We start from the raw sequence: 19,626 nt of genomic DNA on the forward strand, positions 1-19,626 counted from the left end.
CCCTTCGCTCTGTTCCCTTGATCGGTCGTCCTGCTCCAGCTGGTTCATCTGCGCACCGGAAGATCTGCTCCTTCTTGTTTCCCACCTTGCTGAGAGTGTGTTTATGTTCCGCCGTTTATCTGTGTGGCGGGAGGTAATAGGTATCAGATGTATGTGATTAAGGTCAATTGCCTGAGTTTGCCTGACCTGATTAACGGGACATGTCCAATGAGATATGTAAGCGTTAGCCTCTTTACTCTCAGTTGCCCTCTGCCTCGGCCCAGTGTTTGTGTAGAAAGGGGTTAGGGGTTGGAACGTTGGAGAATCCTAAAAAATAGGGTAGGGTATGGGCACGGGAAAGGCAGGGATACCACATCTCATATTCGGTTGCCTCACCCCCACTCCCTGAAGATTCTCCGTCCAGGTGATCGTTCCACACTGGTCCACCCCCAGGGTCTGGATGCAAAGGCGATGACCGTGCCCTGGCCACGTGAGAGAGATCCCTGATGACTAGCAAGTGAGACACCCTTTTTTTTCTCACTGTGTAATGTGACTCCTCTGGATCCTTTAGGAATTAGCCCCACCCATCCTAACACCATTAATAAAAAATGTAGAATTTTGGGTATGACACTCAAATGTGTTCTCTGATCCAGCATCACAGAACTCTGCAAGCCCTGCTCACTACTACAGACACTGGTAGTTTAACTTCATCCAATTTGTCTTCAATCTGTGTCGTCTTTTATAGCAGATTTTCGGTCAAACAAAAAATACGAATTGCTTGTTTGCACAATAGATTTCCAGTGTTATCCAATTTAATGTGTTGTCCATGAGCGAGTTTCCTGATTTTGCAGTACTCTTCATTAGCATTGCCCACATCTGCTTCTCCTCCTTCATGGCCTGTCTGTATGCTTAGTGAATTATTACTGCAGGTTTGCAGTGTGTTGAGATGTCCTGCATTTTATCGTACAGGATATTGTTACCTTCGTGTAACGTGTAAGGAAGTCATCATATGGGCACCTATATATGGGGTCTCCTGTTCTGTCTGTCAAGGGCTGGTCTTGCCAGAGCCTTAGTGCCCTCCTTGGTCTGTGGGCGGTGCTGAAGATAGGATGTGCGTTTCATTTTGCCAGTAGATGTCCTTTTTGGTTTAAGCAGCAGTGGCATTTCCCTCTGCCAGGCTAAGCCCAAGGCAGAGCAATAACAGGGCAAGGGGTAACAAGGAGAAAAGACTAGAGTGAAAATACCTACTGAATTAAAACAGGAAATTCAGGCCAATACCAACTAGGGAAGGAGGAAACAAAGAGGGGCAAGCAACGCGATAAAGGAACTAGATCCATTAACACACATACGATAAATCAGCTGACTTCCTTTTATAGTGCTGAACACCCCCCTAATCTGGAAATGCTAGGCGAGAATTTTGAATTGGGGTATAACAATGTCATTGCATGAGGTAGGACCCATTTAGCATTGGGGATCAATAGGGCAGAAAGACTTCAACCTTTGAAAACCACAGAGAAGAGGTAGAGCTAAATATATTCTTTCTAATATGTAGCTGCTTGTCCAGTCCTGGTTTTTCTTTGCATTCTTGGACGTTTAGTTCTGCTTTCCCATTATAAAACTGAAACTAATAAGCACCTACAGATTGGAATGGATAATGTTGGCAACTATGGAGCTACAACCCTGAGCACGGCACCGGAGTAGTAAGGTGGGAAGCATGGCAGTTGGAGCTGCAGGGGGCTTAGCAAGAGCCAGAGTTGCAGGCAAGCTAATAGCAGAGCCCCTGCATCCCGAAAGGTGCAAACACAGAGCTTGGTCTGCTGTAAGTAGCAGGGTTGCCATGGCGGTTTACAGGAATAGGGCTGTTATGATGCTGAGAAACTCCTTAGTGTCTGCCCCCAAGCACCAGGCAATCCCACCCCACTGAGTTGGTGCATGGGGAAATCTATGGAGTCTGTCTCTGTGCTTGCCCATGGGCAGATAACACCCTCAGACGGTCAAATGAGGCTTCCAGGGGGATCAGGGAGACGGACAATGAAGGAAATAGAGGCTCTTGGGCTCTAGTTGAACTCTCAGGGCTCTTGGACTAATGCCATGCTGCTGGAGACCCTTTACATTCCGCTGAACTGCATATAGATTGGTGGTAAAATGTGACTATAACCATGTTCTGCACTGAAATCGTCGAGCCCAGTGGAAGCACTACCCCGGCACACTGGTAGACCAGCCCCTCTTTGCTATAATTTTTAGAAATGCCTTGGTATCCCCCATAACCTGGTGTGCTCTCCCCAAACTCTGACACCTACACCTAGGCCAGCCAGGTGTAGCCTGAACTAGCCAGTCCATGGAACCCTCCAGCAAAGTCAGAAGAATAAAAGGTCGGATATCAGGATTCACCAGCCACTATCAAGCATACCTTTTCCAATGTTCTTGCAGGTTATGTGGCAACAACATCATGGAAGTACCGTTGTGTCAGGGTCCAGCATTCTCCTCAAATCCACCCCATTATGGCCCATCACTGATGGCCAGAACCTCTGCAGAATGAATACCCCACTAAATCTCCTGCAGTGAAGAGACGTCCTATTCCTGGCATTAGCACACAGGAGTCTAACGTAAGAGGAGTGAGCACGCTGAACCACTGCGACTATCGTCCCAGGGCACATTCCTACTGGTAGAGGCCCTTCCAGGCGAGGCAAATATCTTTTGGTCTAACTGCTGCCCGAACACGGCTTCAGCCCGCACTAAGAGTGTCATCTCCACCATTGAGCTCCATACCAAAGAAGGGTACTGTGTGGTTGGGCTTGTCGCCCCTTTTGTTCTGTTATTCGTGGACTACCTCTGCACTTGCTGGCCTTCTGTTCAACCTCCCTTTGCTCCTGCTGACCTCTTTATTTTGTTTTCCCTGTCGTTCTCTTCACAGGGGAGTCCTCCAGACCCCCTTACACCGCCCCATCTGCCGAGACATCCAAGGTAACTTCCCCCCTGTCATTTCCTCTGCTCTCTGTTCAGTAAAACAGTTGGGTGGAATTTAGGGAAGGGAGCATAAGCGGCACCTTGTTTTTTGCTTGACACCTCTTCTGCTGCCTATGGCAACTTTGTGACCATGACAGAGTCACGCTTAAGCTTCCCCCGAGCCGCTGTTGGTCATATTCACATGAATGTGTCCATTCTATGGCTGGAGCTAGTTCAAAACGAAAGGAATCAGTGGGAAGAATATGTGATTCATAAGAACTATAATTATTGAAGAAAAGGAACTTGTTTGTTACATTTCTTCCGGCCTATCTTAGGGTTCTGTAAAGTGTGCGTTGGAAACCAAATGCGGTAACGTTAAGTAGGGCTCAAAAAAAGGTTTAATATAAAAAGTCAAACTTTTTTACTGTTATTTTTTTCATTTTTCATTTTTGTTTTAATATAGTATTCATGGAATGGGAACGGCTTAGTAGGTCCCTTACAAAGGAATTGGTCTTTCGGTTTTCAACGTTGATAACAGTAAACAATGATGCAATCAGTAGGCGAGTAGGGAGTGTCCTTCCCTCAGCAAGAGTGGTGATGGACTGGAAAGGGTTTGCAGCAGTAGGCCGAAGAGTTGATGATGAGCACTATTGGTGACCACTTTGACTTGGAGATGTAGCAAAGGCCACTTTAGAGGACCAGCCCAGGACGTGGCTAGTCAGGGGAGGTATGGGCCGGCCACTTGAAAAGTAAATTTGGTAAACGAATTCTCCAGGTGATCCATTGCCATTGTTTTTAGGGGAAATGTGGGTCACATCACAAAAATGTTTCCACACCCCTTGTATATTGTAAGAATTCTGCATCAGTGTAACTTTGTTTTTCTAAAAAATGCTTGTGTTTTGTTTTCTTTGGTTTGAAAGAAGCCAGCCAACTACACCAGAGAATCACCGAAAGTGTGTACCATGCACCGATGAGGTCCTCCAGCTCAACCAGGTACTGTGGAGCTATGTATACTTCTATTTCCAGGAATAATCACATTTGCTCAAATTTTCACACATTAGAAGTGAATTGTAGCCATGGGATTTTGTTAAAGTATAGTAGGCTTCTATGAACACAATAGCTTTCATGGAACATGCAGCATGTATTGGCATCATATTTCACAACCAATTACAGTGAGCACAATTGTGCGCTGCTAAGGACAGTGTTTTCTTATTCAGGTCCTCTCCAAAAAAAACTACAGCTAAGAAAACTACAAAAGAAATGGAGAATGGGCTTTTAGTGGGCCTGTCTTCCATTTCAATGGCGGTCATGGAAATTGGCTGCGGCAATGATGGTTTCAGAGGAGCGGGAGCCAGGAAAGGCAAGTGTGGCCTTGGGAAGGTGGTAGGATGGAGAAGGATGGAGTGGGCTGCCAGGAGGGAGGCAGGGAGAAGCAAAGGCTGGAGGCAGGTGTGTGACGGCGAGGGGTGGAGCAGCCAACTAAGCTGCTCGGATCGCGGGCAGGTACCAGTAGTTAATGAATGCCCATAGACCCACCCAGCAACTTGATGGTCTGCCTGCCAACCACCGGTCTAACAACACCCAGATATTTAGATATCCTTCAGGTCCTCTTTCAAAAAAGGTACATAAATGATCTTACAGATCCAATAGACTGCAGTGCCAGTGCAAGGCTAAGAGCCAAATATGGCTCCTTGAGTAGATCCTGTCTGTTGGCTACAGCACTCACTGCTCTACTGAATACCATTCCAGTTAATCAACATATTCCCAGGTCTCCTAATTGCAGGTCAACCTTCCCAATTTTTAATGAGCATAGATAAAGCCAATAGACTTGGCTTTTGCATAATCAAATCATTTCTCTGCCATCATATAACAGTTACTGCTACCATATACAATCATATGCTAGGTTTTCTAATCATATGCCGAGGTAACATCACATTTCAAAGTATGCTGACATGTATTAGGCCTTGCCATCAATTCCCCAGAAACTCACATCATATGCCAGGTATTATCATCATTTGCCAGAATGTGGCTTTCTATACCCAGGCAATAACAATATATGCCTGGGGTTTGCACAAAAAGATCGGATAAAAGTCTGAATGCTCTACTGGTGTGCATTCGGCCTGGTTGAAAAGACCGAATCCCAAAATACTGAACAAGGGGGGCGGGGGTTGCAGGGGTGTCCCCCGCTACCTTATTTCGGTATAATGGGCTTTGGGGCTCGCAGGGGTGTCCATTGCATACATTACATGTGTAGCTGGGGACAACAAATAAACCAACCAAAAGAACGGGTTACAAAATGCGAACACGTTGTGTATGCCAGTTGTGTGCCCAAGTACTCACCTGACTTGCCAGCCATTGTCATCACAAATCAAGGTATCCAAACCATTTGTCATCTAGTGCCAGTATATGCACAGGGCCACAATCTTCATGCTATTTCCAGCACATACACGTGTACTCACACCACGTCAGCAATCTTGTATTGGGTCCACTCTGAAACTGGGTTTCCTGATGTTTCGCTTCTGTGGTCGTGTCCTGATACTTCTCCTGGGGCATTAATTCAGCAGCCTAGCAGGCCTTTGCTGGAGGCCCCACTAAGAAAAACGTCATCCGCTCCAATAACTTCGTAAACAGCTTATTTTAAGTAACTGTCATGCAGGCTCCAATGCAAAGACCAGTATCCTTGGTCCTGCCTTTACCAAGTTAAACTGGAGGCTGGGCTATCTATTTTTTTTTTTTACATGCAAGCCTTTTCTATGTGATGGAGTCACTGTCCTGACCACTTGCGAGAGCATAGTTTACACTTCCCATAAGCAGAACCTGGGGACAGGCAAGGTCAAAGGCAAACGGGCCAGGAGGTTGTGTTGACTTCCAGGGAGTCATCTTCCCTCTGACTGGGGTCTTTTGAGGCAAGATCTCCGCAGAACATGCTGGAACTCCCACCAGCCGTGCTAGGCTGCTGGAGAACGCCATCCTCGCCAGATTCCCCTCCAGCAGGGATACACCTCATTGATGTCAATTGAGCTGGTGACACTGTTCCCGGGGTCTCGAATGGAGATACACAAGCCAAAATCAGGATAAAAGAGGAACACAGTCACACCACTGGCAGTACCTCGCCCTGGACAACACAATGGATAAAACCTTATCAGCAGGGCTTGCACATACACAACACACTGCCCTCCACACAAACTGGCAAACCAAAGTCGAAATTCCTAGAGGAAAGGGAAGAAATCCGAGCCAGGAGAGCTGACATTCCTCAATTGGAACCCATGTTACCAGGAAACAAGGCAGTCACCCAGGGAGACAGAGGAGATACTACCAGGTTGTTAAAGGTGATGAGGTGTTTCTTGACTGGCAGGGTCTCTCTCAGGCTCAATTTTGGGAGAGTTTGTACAAAACAAACATGAATGTTCGGAAAGATGTGCCACACCCGGTTGTAGGTCAAAGGTTCGAAACCAAAAGGCTCGAATGCCTTTTTCTCGACACCAAAAAGATTGAAAATAACGGTCGAATTTGCTTTTTTGTTTTGTCTTTATTTTTTTTATGGAGGGTTCCCCCCAAACCCCTGTTTTCTTTTTATAAATAACGTTTTATGTACACTAAACTTAAAAAATATATAAATAAATACATAAAAAAATTAGACATTTTTTTTCGGTCCTTTTGGATTCGAACAAAAGGTCATTCGATCCTTTTGATTCGATCCTTTAACCGGACACCCCACACCCACATGTTACAATAGTACAGGCCACATATAATTAAATTATAACAGGCCAAAGAAGTCTGACCTAAGGTCCTTTTTAGGCCTACTACGCTACTACCATTGATTTATTCCTCCATTCTCCTCCCATGCTAGCCTATTGACAGACATTGGCCCTCATTAGGACCCTGGCGGTAAGGGGTTTGCGCCAGCGTTAGCTGCGCCGACCCCTTACCGCCAACTACGAGTTCCCATAGCGCCATGGTTATTTTTCCGCCCGCTTTTTGCGGGCGTAAAAATCCATGGCGCTATGGGACCTTGGTGTTAATTACGCCACCGTAATTTACGGTGGCGTAATTAACTCCTTCCCCACTCCCATTGAGCCCTATGGGGCCGAAATGGGAATGGGGAAGGGTAAATGGGTCAATGGGGACTTACCGCCCCGCCGACCTCAGAATGGGGCGGTAAGTCCGCCATCCGCCATGGCGTAAAGGGACTTTGCGCCATGGCGGAAAAGTCAGCCGACGGCGGAAAAAATCCGCCAGGGTCCTAATGAGGGCCATTCCCTCCAACAACACAACATACTGAGCTGGGGTGAACCTGCCATGTAGGCATTCCAAGCACGTTTGGACACCATCTGCTCCAAAATCGAGACACTGAGGAGATGCCTCTGAGGAAGACACTAAGTGTGGAGAAATATTTCATTCTGTGAATTGTAGTCCATATTCCCAGTATGTCCTTGTAAGAGAATGAGTGGAAATCCACCATGTGGACAAATATTGTCTTGTGGGAATTATTATAATATTTTTTTTTCTCGTATGGAACGCATCACGAATTTGCGTGTCATCCTTGCGCAGGGGCCATGCTATTCTTCTCTGTATCGTTCCAATTTTTAGTATATGTGCTGCCGGAGCAAGCACTGTCTTATGGGAATTGAAGCCCTATATGTCCAATAGCAAAGAAAGAAGTACAGAGCACTATAAACCCCAGAGACTGTGAAGGTTTCCCGCCAGGAGGGCGGATCAGTTTGGGGCAGGAGATGGAAGGCTGAGGCTCACAGTCCTGAAGAAGGATTATTGGTTCTTTGAGATTATCTTGCCTGGGATAAATTCGCCAGGTAGGGAATTGTTTTTCCTGCACCCCTAAAAGCCTTCCCCAACATATTTTAGGGCTGGTATTATTGGTTCTATGAACTTTACCCACTGCCCGTTTCTGTCAAAACTCATTTTGCAGAGTTCCATTACAGCGCTGCGGGTGAAAATGTTCACCCTCTCTGCACCCTCTCCCCTTTTATCTCCCTATGCAGGGGACACCTTCTCAACCCCCTTTCTCCCTGCTCACCCTCCTCCACATGTCATGTGTTCTGCGAGGGACACCCTCGCCACCCCCACCCACCCTCCCGTTCTCTACATTCTACACATACATAAACGCACATGCACCCCCACACACACCCATACATGCATCCACATTTACACACACATACCCCTACCCCTCCCCAAACCACCTGCTTACCTCATTTTTCACTGCGCTACCACCAGCCCCACTAGGGAATAGAGAACTTAACTCGCTAGAACTTACATTAACATCAGCGCCCCCAAGTGGCAAAATATCAGGCCTGTACAAGCTTTTAGAAAAAGTTGACCCCGGCAAGAAGGAGAATTATATGATAAAATAGGAAAGAGACATAGGAAGAGAACTGGAGCTGGAGAAATGGGGACGCATCTGGTCCCATATGCACAAAACCTTGAAATGCATAACGAACAAAGAAGGGGCTGTAAAGGTATGCTTCAGGTGGTATATTACCCCGGAAAAACTGAATAAAAGTAATCCAGGACTGTCACCACTTTTTTGGAGGGGTTGCAACCTAACAGGTTCATTGTTCCATCTCTTGTGGGACTGTCCAAAATCAGCGCAATTTTGGATGGAGCTCTAATGTTTCGCTGGGATAGCCAATGTCGGAGTTGCACATAGCGGAATCTCTCTGTTTCGGGAATCTGAAATTTCTCTTTGCATTCCATGAAGGTCAGTGGGGCCCCAGTGGAGTAAAAGTCCATAACGCATGCCAGTCCCCTCTCCCGCAATGCGCTGAATCCCGCTAGATTATGTCCCAGGGTGAATTCTGGGTTGCTCCATACTGGGGTGAGTGGACCCAGTGCTCCGCTATGGCCCCATTGACTTGTAGCCCTCCTCCAGCTCTGGACTGTGTTTTTAGTGGTCGTTAATGCGCCTATGCCCGGGGGTTCGGGTGTTGCCGTGAGGTGTGGCAAGGTGGGCAAGGGGTAGCACTCCAATGCTCTTCTATCTGTTTCCAGCGGGGCTGGTTACTGTTAGCCTGCCAGGTGAAGGCGTGTGATAGTTGTGCAGCCAACGCATATCTAGCAACGTCAGGGACCCCAAGACCACAAACCCTGGCCCCTCTAAGCATTACTCTTTGGGCAACACTCGGTTTTCTCCTACCCCATACATAATTCAGAATACTCTTTTGTAACCTTAGGAGCTCCCTTGGGTGTATGGCCACTGACAGTGCTACAGAGAACTAGAGGGCGACCCCTACTCTGGCTCGTGCTGGGGTATTATGGAGAAAGGCAAACAAGAAAGAGTGCCCTGCCAGTAAATCTCTTTTGTAACAAAATCTATTTTTTGCTAAATTTAATTCTAAGCATTTCGTTTAGCAACCAAGGTCGAACTTGTTTTTGCTTTAAATGCCAACCTATTCTGGTGTACCACAGTCAATGAAAGAGACAACCTGACTCCAAGTTGTAGTCATCGTTTGTCAAAAGAAAAATAAATCACACATCCACTTAATTCAGAAACCCTGTCAAAATACAGGTGTTAGATTTTATTTTGTAGCATCCCATAGCACAGCTTCTGTACATCCCGCAGAGAGGTTTTCCTGGAAGTAGCACTTGAGTGTGTTCGCTATTTCCCCCTTGGTTACTTCATCTCGCAGTAATGAGTCCTACATCTTCCATTGCCATTGTGGTGGCTTCGGGAGACCGCCTACCCTGCCTCGGGCTTGTACTGGTGCATAGTCTGAGATAATCCTCGGGTGTATTTGAACTTCTTCTAACCAGGGGAATAGTTCACTAGACATAAAGATTAGGTCTATTCTAAAGAGCCCATTATGGACATGCAAGTAAAAAGTGTAGCCACGTGCACCCTCATTAAAGAGTCGCCAGACATCTACCCAACCCGTTTCTCTCAGGAATTCAGCAAAACCTATTGCCTGGGAAAAGTCCTCTCTCATTGGGGCTAGGGTTTTTGTCGCCATTTGGGTTAGGGGCAAGGTTGGAGTCTCCTCCTATAAGAAGACGGCCCTCCATGAATACAACAATGTCTGGGAGGATGGTTCGGAGAAACCTGTCCTGTGCACTATTTGTCAAAACATTTTTTGGGTTAAACCCTCTTTTTTGTTACTGCGGGGCCTGACTCAAAAGGGACCACAGAAATATCATACATATACAATTGAGCACAGGCTGCCCCGCCCTTCCACACAGCACGGCTGGATATCCAGCTACAACCAGAACGGAGTAAGAATTCCCCTGTGTGTCTGATCAGTCATCAATCTAATTTGTTAAAAACAAAAAATTTTCACAATTAGTATTAAACATACATATATTCCAAATGTCAATGGCCCTCATTACGACCCTGGCGGATTTTTTCCGCCATCGGCGGACTTTTCCGCCATGGCGCAAAGTCCCTTTACGCCATGGCGGATGGTGGACTTACCGCCCCATTCCGAGGTCGGCGGGGCGGTAAGTCCCCATTGACCCATTTACCCTTCCCCATTCCCATTTCGGCCCCATAGGGCTCAATGGGAGTGGGGAAGGTGTTAATTACGCCACCGTACACTACGGTGGCGTAATTAACACCGAGGTCCCATAGCGCCATGGACTTTTACGCCCGCAAAAAGCGGGCGGAAAAATGACCATGGCGCTATGGGAACTCGTAGTTGGCGGTAAGGGGTCGGCGCAGCTAACGCTGGCGCAAACCCCTTACCGCCAGGGTCCTAATGAGAGCCAATATGTCTAAAATGTCACATGATAATCAGTATAATAACAAACCCCATGCTCTCGGTGTTGATCTTGTGGGACCTGTCATATTCATATGTACAGAAATATCTGTGTAGTTAGTAACGGTGTGAACAAGTACACTGTACTGGACGACAATTTAGTGTTTCCATCTCAGAGGTAAACTTTCTTTTATTTCAGTTTGCATTCAAATCATCCACTCTGGACTTTCTTGACACACAGCCCAATGCGATGTAGTCTTATCTTCATCTCCAAAGACAATGGTGGGATTTCAAAAATCAACACTACAAAAGAGAGGGAATATTGTAACTATTCATGTTATAGCTGATAAAAACAAACATAAGATTATTGGTCAGCAAGAGGCACAGGATGAACTGCTCCTCGGTGTCAGCTCTGAGCACACTGGTTCTAATAGTGGTCTGAGTCCCCACTATATGGCCCCCACCCCAAGAAACTTCGATGAATTACTGATATGAAGCCGCCCCCATGAGAAAGAGAAAAAATCCGAACCAATTTTGTGCAGAAATCGCCAAAAAATCAACATAGCAGGCGAGGCGAGCTCCACGCCCTCCTAGGCGAGTACGGCTGAAATTGGAAGCAGAGTTTCTTAACTGCGTACTCTAGTACTTCTGGTAACTACGGCAGCAAGAGACCACCAAAAGAAGAGGAGGAGACATGGAAGAGCAGCCACGACCCGAGAGACGACACAGCCCATGTGAGAGCAGAGTGAGACACTAACAGGCGGCGCGCCTCCCTCCCTCTTCTCCCGTTCCAGACTCCTGCTGTATCCCGCTCCTGGACACAACGCTGTGCCTGGAGCAGAGGTACCCAACGGAGAGACGCGGTCCCCTGCGGAGGGCCCTGGTAACACCGTTACTCCTGCACATGGAACTGAGGACGGCCTCCACACGACGAGTATAGCGGCAACCTTGAGTGGAACGGCATACCGCCCCAGACAAACCCACGTGGTAGGAACTGTGAGTAAGCTAGCAGCGGAGCACCCCTGTCCCGGCCACAGACGTACCAAGGCATAACACTTGCCTGAAAAGAAAGCCCCATCGCGGGCAGGCTGGGAGCCCGTTCTCCCTCGCCGCAGCAGAGACGTGTCCACACCAGCACATCATATGCGCACCCGCATCCACGGGCACAGTGCGTATGACACCACGTGCATTACGTTCCATATGCCTGCACTAAGGCAGACAGAAAGAAGAGCCGGTCAGTGCTGAGAAAAAAGACTGGAGGGCATAAAGGAGGTTGTATCAAGAAAGAAAACAGCACAGGTGCAGAAACCCATACACACAGATACAAATCAACAGCAGGCCCCATTCCTGGAATCATCCTGAAGACACCCAGACCAGCAGAGGCTAGAACTCAGTTAGGTACACTACGCCAGAGATGTGCTGAAGAGGTCAGTGTTTATCAGAATCACCTAGTAACTTGATATGAGCGGCACTAGCGGACAACCTTAATTGAAGGAGAACACTTTTCTCCCTGCATGGGTGAGGCCCATCTTAACTGAGATACAAGAAGAGACCCAGTGGTGACCTTGGGGCGCTTGTGATAGGTGGAGCCGCAAGACTCGTATTGAATATACAGCTAGGTCAAGTGGTTGCCGGCACAGTTTGAACGAACATTATGGGACCTCGGCAGGGGACCGCATCCCCGATTCCACGAGATACACCCTCCTGTAGGTCACGGGGCAGTTTGGTGAGGGGGGGTTGTGTCCTCCTCCTGTAAAGAAGGTGCTATAACGCAACCCCAAAGGACTCTGTACATTGATCATCAGCGGAACCTTTGTGAAGAGAATCTAGAGGGTTCACGATCCCGCTCTAGTAATCCTCGAAACTCGGAGGGTCCTATCCAGTGAGAGACCAAAGAAGCCACCCCCATCCCTTTGAAAGGGGCAAACCCCCCTCCATTGGAAAACAAGCCCCAGAACATAAAACCCCCCCTCACGACATATGAGCAGAGAGGAAGTAAGTGAAAGGTAAAGGCCCCATCCTCGGAACCAAGAAACCTGCAAGCTGAACAAAGCCACACGACATAACACCCTCTACGCACCCGCAACTGGTCGATTGACCTCTAGACATAAAACAAAAACTTGCAGTGTTTTGCTTTCTCCCACACTAAGCTGACCCCAGCCAACACAACAAAATGGCAACACCAGAGACAGAGGCAGCCACAACCAAAGGCGATGTAGCAGCTCTACTGAACGGACTTAAAAGCATGAGGGTGGATATCGGTGGGAAGGTCGATAGAATCGACAAGATGGAAGAAAGGTTAGAGGAGGTTGAACACAACCAAACATCACTGGTAACATTTGAATCTCAAATAGATGTACGAATCTCTGAGATAGAAGCACGGGAGGAAGAATATCGGCTGAAGATGGACGATTTGGAAAATCGAGAAAGGCAAAACAACATTCTCATCTTTGGTATCCCGGACAAGGAGGGAGAAACGGAACGAGACCTCAAAAACAACCTCCACGCGATCATGAAGATCCTGTTCACAGACGACTCCATCGATGAACCCAAAATCGACTGCATGCATAGAGCTGGAGGGGTGGCAGGTGGCCCGAAGACTGTGTTAGCACGATTTCACAACTATGTGGATAAGGCGGGCGTCCTAGAGAAAGCCATCCACACCCCAGAGATCCTTCTTGGCACAAGAAGAGTATCAATATTTCAGGACTTATCATCATTGACACTCACCATGAGAAGACTGTGCATGCCAGTTACCAAATGGTTGAAAGAGAAAGGAATTCGATACAGGTGGGGTTACCCATTCTCACTCACCTTTGAGTGGGAGGGTACAACAATGAGATTGCGAATGAAGAAAGACATTCAGACTTGCACGGCTGATCTGCTGGGGCATCAAGAAGGTGAGGAGATCGAGGGTGGAAGACAGAATGAGGACAGACAATGGCGCATACAGGGACCGAGAAGCAGGCGAGTGCGGGGATCCAGGAAGGACAGAAGGATGAATGATTCCCCCCGCTCAGAGCATTAACAATATTGACACTGCACCAGAGGATTGTCAGGAAGGAATGTGTGAACTATAAGTTGTAAACCAAATCAAAAGGAGGACTATTTTTAGGGTAATACAACTGTGTATTGCCCAATCTCGTTTTCACACTAATAATAACACAGTTATATCGATTTGTAGAGAGTTTTTCAAAGAAAGGCCAATATGCCTAATTGCGCTTTCCGAATAGTCTCTTTTTGCACTTATGGTGTGCTAAAAGACACATGCTCTACCACCTTGGCTTTGGCATGTGTTAGCTGCCCCCCAAATGAAGATAAACATTAATTTTATTAGGTTTTCTCTGGGTAGGCAGGTGCAGATACAAATTAGTTAAAATTGTGAAGAATTTTCTTCAGCAAAGGTCTCTCTTGAGGTAGGTCACTTCGGATAAAGAAAGGTTCCCTGGATACTTTTAACAGGGTAACCTCAAATGGAACGAACAAAAACTGTGCGGTACGTGTTATTATTGTCCTTTGGCCCCCAGGTATCGGGCCGTCTCACCGTTCATGATTAAGCCACCAGATCACACGGAGCGGGTAAGCTTTTTTCCCCTCTTGACACACCAGTGCAGTGTCTTCTAATAGTTCGAAATGACAGCATGTGATATTTACCGCTGCTTTCCCTCTCTCTCTCCTCCCTCCCTCCTGTCACCCCTACAGGGAGAGGACGTCAAGATATGCAGACAGTGCTGCTTTATGAGACTAACAACAGGCACACACCCAGATGTCATGTACAAGCCCTGATGAATGTGGCCCACTTATTTGCACCACAGAAACCGGTCGGCTAAGAGAACGACTCTAACCTAGTGCAGAACACGTACCGCAGTTTTTGTTCGTTCCATTTGAGGTTACCCTGTTAAAAGTATCCAGGGACCCTTTCTTTATCCGAAGTGACCTACCTCAAGAGAGACCTTCGCTGAAGAAAATTCTTCACAATTTTAACTAATTTGTATCTGCACCTGCCTACCCAGAGAAAACCTAATAAAATTAATGTTTATCTTCATTTGGGGGGCAGCTAACACATGCCAAAGCCAAGGTGGTAGAGCATGTGTCTTTTAGCACACCATAAGTGCAAAAAGAGACTATTCGGAAAGCGCAATTAGGCATATTGGCCTGAACTATAAGTTGCCCATGGGTATCCAAAGGGAAATCACACATAGGATGGTGGATGATTGTGGTGACAAAAGGAACCATGGGTCTTCCAACCGGAAGAAGAAGTGGTGTCAAGATGTATAGATACCTCAAACAAGGTACCATGTGGGTGGCAGAGACATATACCGCTCCCAATAAATGAGAAGGGGAGGGGGGTTAGGAAGGGCTCAGAGGTTAATTGAATGTTTGATAGGACCAAGGTGTGTTTTCAGTCCACACTGGTGGTCCGACTCCAGCTAAGAGAAGTAGAACAGGCTGGTTCGGACGCCGCGCAAGAAAGGGGGCGGGGAGGGTACAGGGTGTCTCATAAATACATGAAGTTTGATCTTTTGTTTAACATGAGGAAATTGGGTGGGTTGAGGTCCATCTTGGACACCCGAAACACACTGTACAGGTTATGGCGATGACAAGCAAAGCCACAATAAGTATGCGTTCCAGGATCTTTACGCTCAATGTTAAGGGGCTCAATTCCCCCACAAAGAGATCCCTGGTCAGCAGAGCATTTCGGAGGTCCGGGATAGATGTGCTATTCCTCTAAGAGACAAAGAATGCAAGAGGTGAGGAACGCAGAATCTTACAATCTAGAGTGGGAAAAGAATATTGAGGATCAGGTCCCCTCAAAAAAGCAGGGGTGTGGATATTGATTAGGGGAAGCCTCAATTTGGTAGTCACCAAGGTATGGATGCATGTAGAGGGAAGAGCGTTAATGGTAGTGCGAACCATGAACCGTTTAACAATCACTTTAGCAACCCTTTACACCCCTAACATGAAACAAGCTGGGTTTCTACAGCGCACCATATCTAAGATAATGTTGGAAGCCACAGGTCATGTGATAATAGGAGGTGACTTCAACTTGTGGGTGGATATTAAAATAGACAGGCAAACACCTACGCCAGATGCCAATGAACCTGCTGACGCAGGACGAACAGCGGTGGCGGTAATTATGCAGACAAATGGGCTGCGAGATATATGGCGAGAATTACATCCGGACACCACAGGTTACACTTTTTATTCTACACCTCATGGCACATATACCAGAGTCGACTACATATATATCTCTGGGGAACTGTCCGAGGGGACAACCAACTCTGAGATTGAACCTGTCACTTGGTCGGATCACAATATGGTCTAAGTAGCACTAGATATGGGAACACTACCATGCAGACAAAAGAAGTGGCGATGTAATGAGACTCTTTGGAAAGACCCGATTTTTCAGGCAGAGATGGAAAGTGAGATAGAAGAATATTTTAAAGTTAATGGCACAGGTGAGGTACCTAAGAGAACAGTGTGGGAAGCGGGGAAAGCCACGTGCGAGGGAAGTTGATCAGTGAAGGCGCTAGCAAGAAAAGGGAAAATGCTCTGGTCGAGAACAAATTGAGGAAGGAGATAGCACATTTAGACTGGGAGGTACGGACCGCTGCTGGCGACAGAAAGGAAAAGATTACTTTAGATAGACAGAAACAGGACGAGCTCCGCCTCCTTGAGGAAGCCGAGATAGTCCGGAGGCTACATCTGCTTAAACAGTAACACTATGAGAAGGGAGACAAAGCAGATGCACTATTGGCTGCAAGGCTAAGGGGTCAAAGAGCGGATAGATGAGTGTCAGCCTAGTAGAGGAGGAAGGAATCAGCCAGGAACCCAAGGGAATGAACATACCGAAAGCATTCGCAGCATTCTATGAGAGACTATATGAATCCAAGATGACGCAGGGTAACGCAGAAATAGAGGAATATTTGAATGCGGTGTGAAGGCCAGTTCTCACTAGTGAGGAGGCAGATGCCTTGGATGCCCCGATTACAGCTGACGAGGTAGAAAATGTGATGAAGATGCTGTCTCTAGGGAAGGCCCCAGGAAATGATGGTTACTCAGCAGGCTTTTACAAAACCTTCCTGGCCCCACTCCTCCCCTTCCTAGTGAGTTTATTTAACGACATATTAGAAACAGGGACAGCACCTGACTCCTTCTCCGAAGCTCTGATCTCTGACATTCCCAAGGAGGGGAGAGACCCTAAACAATGTGGATCATACCGCCCAATCTCATTACTCAATGTAGATGCCAAAATATATACAAGAATCCTGGCATCCCGATTAGAGACATATATGCCCCGGCTCATGCACCCAGATCAAGTCGGATTCATTCTAGGGAGACAGGGATCAGACACCATGTGTAAAACCTTACACTTAATACATGAAGCGAAGAGGATGGCAGGAGATCTGGCCCTCCTATCTGTCGATGCTGAGAAAGCCTGTGACAGAGTTGAGTGGGGATTTCTCGAGGCAGTTCTCAAGAAGGTACGACTGGGAGAGACATTTAGGAGAGGAGTAAAGGCGGTGTACACGTCGCCAAAAGCATCAGTATCGGTCAATAGCATCAGTATCGGTCAATTCCGAATACTCGCGGTGGTTCGTCCTAGGGCGGGGCACCAGACAAGGCTGTCCTCTGTCCGCAATATTATTTTCTGTATCACTCGAGCCTCTTGCACGCGAAAAGGTCAGATCGCTTAGTTGCGGGAATGCAGATAAAAGGGACTGAATATAAGGTGGCACTATATGTGGATGATTTGCTGCTGCATGTTACGAACCCACTAACCTCCATTCCCAGAGCCATCCAATTAAGAGAACACTATGGGCTCCTATCCGGATTCAAAATCAATAAAACAAAGTCTATCACACACAACAAGATATCAATAGGTATTCAGTACTGGGCCTCATGATAACAAATACCACTATACGATATCTGGGGATTAATTTGGTGAGAGACTTGAGCGCATTATACAAAGCCAACTTCCCCCCACTCCTGAATAAATTCCAATCGGTTTTGAGTAAATGGCAAAAACTCACAATTTCATGAATGGGTAGATTAAATGCTATTAAGATGGTATGTCTCCCTAGGTTTCTATACCCCTTCCAGATGCTTCCAATTAAGATGCCAAATTCATTTTTTGGAGAGGTGAAAATCACCATACTACGATTCCTGTGGGAGGGGAAGAAACCTAGAATTGCTTACGATGTTTGACGCTACCCAAGGAGAGGGGAGGGGTGGCCCTACCTGACCTTGAAAAATACTACAGGGCGACACAGTTAAGAATCTTAATACCCCATTTAAGAAATCAAAAGAATCTGCAATGGGTGAACCTTGACAACCACAGCTTCGCTCCTGTCACTCTAGCGGAGTGGCTTTGGATACTGAGGAATAAGTTGACACGTAGGATCCGACAGCATCCCATTTTGGGAACTATTTGAGAGATATGGAGAGAGGGAGTGGGCATGAGAGGCATAACTACCTGGCCATCCCCACTGAGTCACATCTGGGCACCAGAAATTCAAGAGTAGATCCCTGACGATGGCCGGTTTCAAAAGTGGTTTAAAGCAGGTCTTGAAAGGGTGGGACAACTCTGGAGGGGGGGGGTGATATCATCGCGATTACTGAACTTGAGAATGCACTGAATATAGGAACAATGTCAGTCTTCCACTTCTTTCAACTTAAATGTGCATTGTCAAAGGGACCATGGAAAGATAAAATACAAAGGGACCTCACCCCCTTTGAGTCACTCCTGGACTCCCTTACTCAAACCAAGGGGCTGATCACAATGATGTACAAAACTCTGATAGATGCTGGAAAGGGGTCCACAAACAAACTTAAAGATAAATGGGAGTCAGATATGAACCTGGAAATAGACTCAAAATTATGCGCTAAGATGTATAAGGGTACTTCCATGGTATCGATTGCCTCCCAATGCAAACTACATGCAACCAAACTCCTACACAGATGGCAATACGATCCCTACAGAATATCAAAAATGTTTCAAACAGTGAGCCCCCTATGCTGGCGGGAGTGTGGGTAGCGAGCGAACTATTGGCACATGTGGTGGGAATGCCCCTGAATAAGAATATTCTGGGAGGAGGTTCTAGGGTGGATCAAAGATATGGAGGGAATCCAATGGGAACGGGAGCCTTTGTCTGTCTTATTCGGTTTGGAAAGGGAAGAGGACGGATTCAGGAGGACAAAGGGATTGGCTGCCCCCCTGTTGTTTGCGGCCCGAGCATGTGTAGTGATCAAATGGAAAGCAACAATGGCTCTGGGTGAAAGTTGCCACTGGAATATGTTTGATGGAAAAGATTACTGCGGCTTTGCATGGGAAGGCCGCACAATATGAAGCCTTGTGGCAAGATTTCGTGGAAAAATATATCACTAGTCCCCAGACTAATACAACCACCTTGACCCTGACCTGAAAGAACAAAGGGTGTGCAGCGAAAAATGTGTAGAGACGTGTTATGTGGACTGGGGAATACCCAGTACATGTGGAATTTGCATCCTGGGAAGACCCTTAGTTGATCACCCATTAACCATAAATGAGAGATGAGACCCAAACCAAAAAGTAAAGGGTGCTATAAAGATGAAAGATCGATTGTATCAGCTTATTTGAGGATAACAATTACCCGTGGGGGAGGTGGGAGGGTAGGGGAGACATGTTTATTGAAATAAAGTTCCAATGTTTATAAAAAAGGGTATAGAAATGGCCCTTTATCGAGTTTGAAGTTATGCAGTGAACTGTAATGGTAAAATGTTTGCTATGCTTTGTTTGAAAACTTAATAAAATCAATGTGGAAAAAAAAATATATATAAAAAAACTGATCAAACAGGGTACCCTAAATCATGCACTTCCACACAACCGCCCAAAATACTTAGCTCCAACAGATACCCCCCATGCCCACTATACTCTCACAGCCCCCGCTTACCACACATACCACACACGTAGCAACGGTCTCAGCACCTTGCCTAGGAATCACACGCCTACACC

General features: G+C 46.8%; 1 protein-coding gene and 1 non-coding gene across 10 annotated transcripts in view; one reads left to right on the forward strand and one right to left on the reverse strand.

Moving 5' to 3' along the window:
* MCF2L2 (MCF.2 cell line derived transforming sequence-like 2) overlaps positions 1–19,626 on the forward strand; it is a 3,251,461-nt gene that overhangs the window by 2,934,781 nt on the left and 297,054 nt on the right. For 8 of the 9 annotated variants that reach the window (XM_069618639.1, XM_069618638.1, XM_069618642.1 and 5 more), the window contains exon 25: positions 3,846–3,918. In XM_069618639.1, the coding sequence (XP_069474740.1) occupies positions 3,846–3,918 (73 nt within the window). The remainder of the gene's footprint in view (positions 1–3,845; positions 3,919–19,626) is intronic. The other variant, XM_069618640.1, reaches the window with a different exon arrangement.
* Positions 7,432–7,539, reverse strand: LOC138496848 (U6 spliceosomal RNA). Its single transcript, XR_011278312.1, has one exon. It is a non-coding gene; the product is annotated as a U6 spliceosomal RNA (small nuclear RNA).

The sequence above is a fragment of the Ambystoma mexicanum genome, chromosome 10 (assembly GCF_040938575.1).
Source record: "Ambystoma mexicanum isolate Mex_15411 chromosome 10, UKY_AmexF1_1, whole genome shotgun sequence".
Classification (NCBI taxonomy): Eukaryota; Metazoa; Chordata; class Amphibia; order Caudata; family Ambystomatidae; genus Ambystoma; species Ambystoma mexicanum.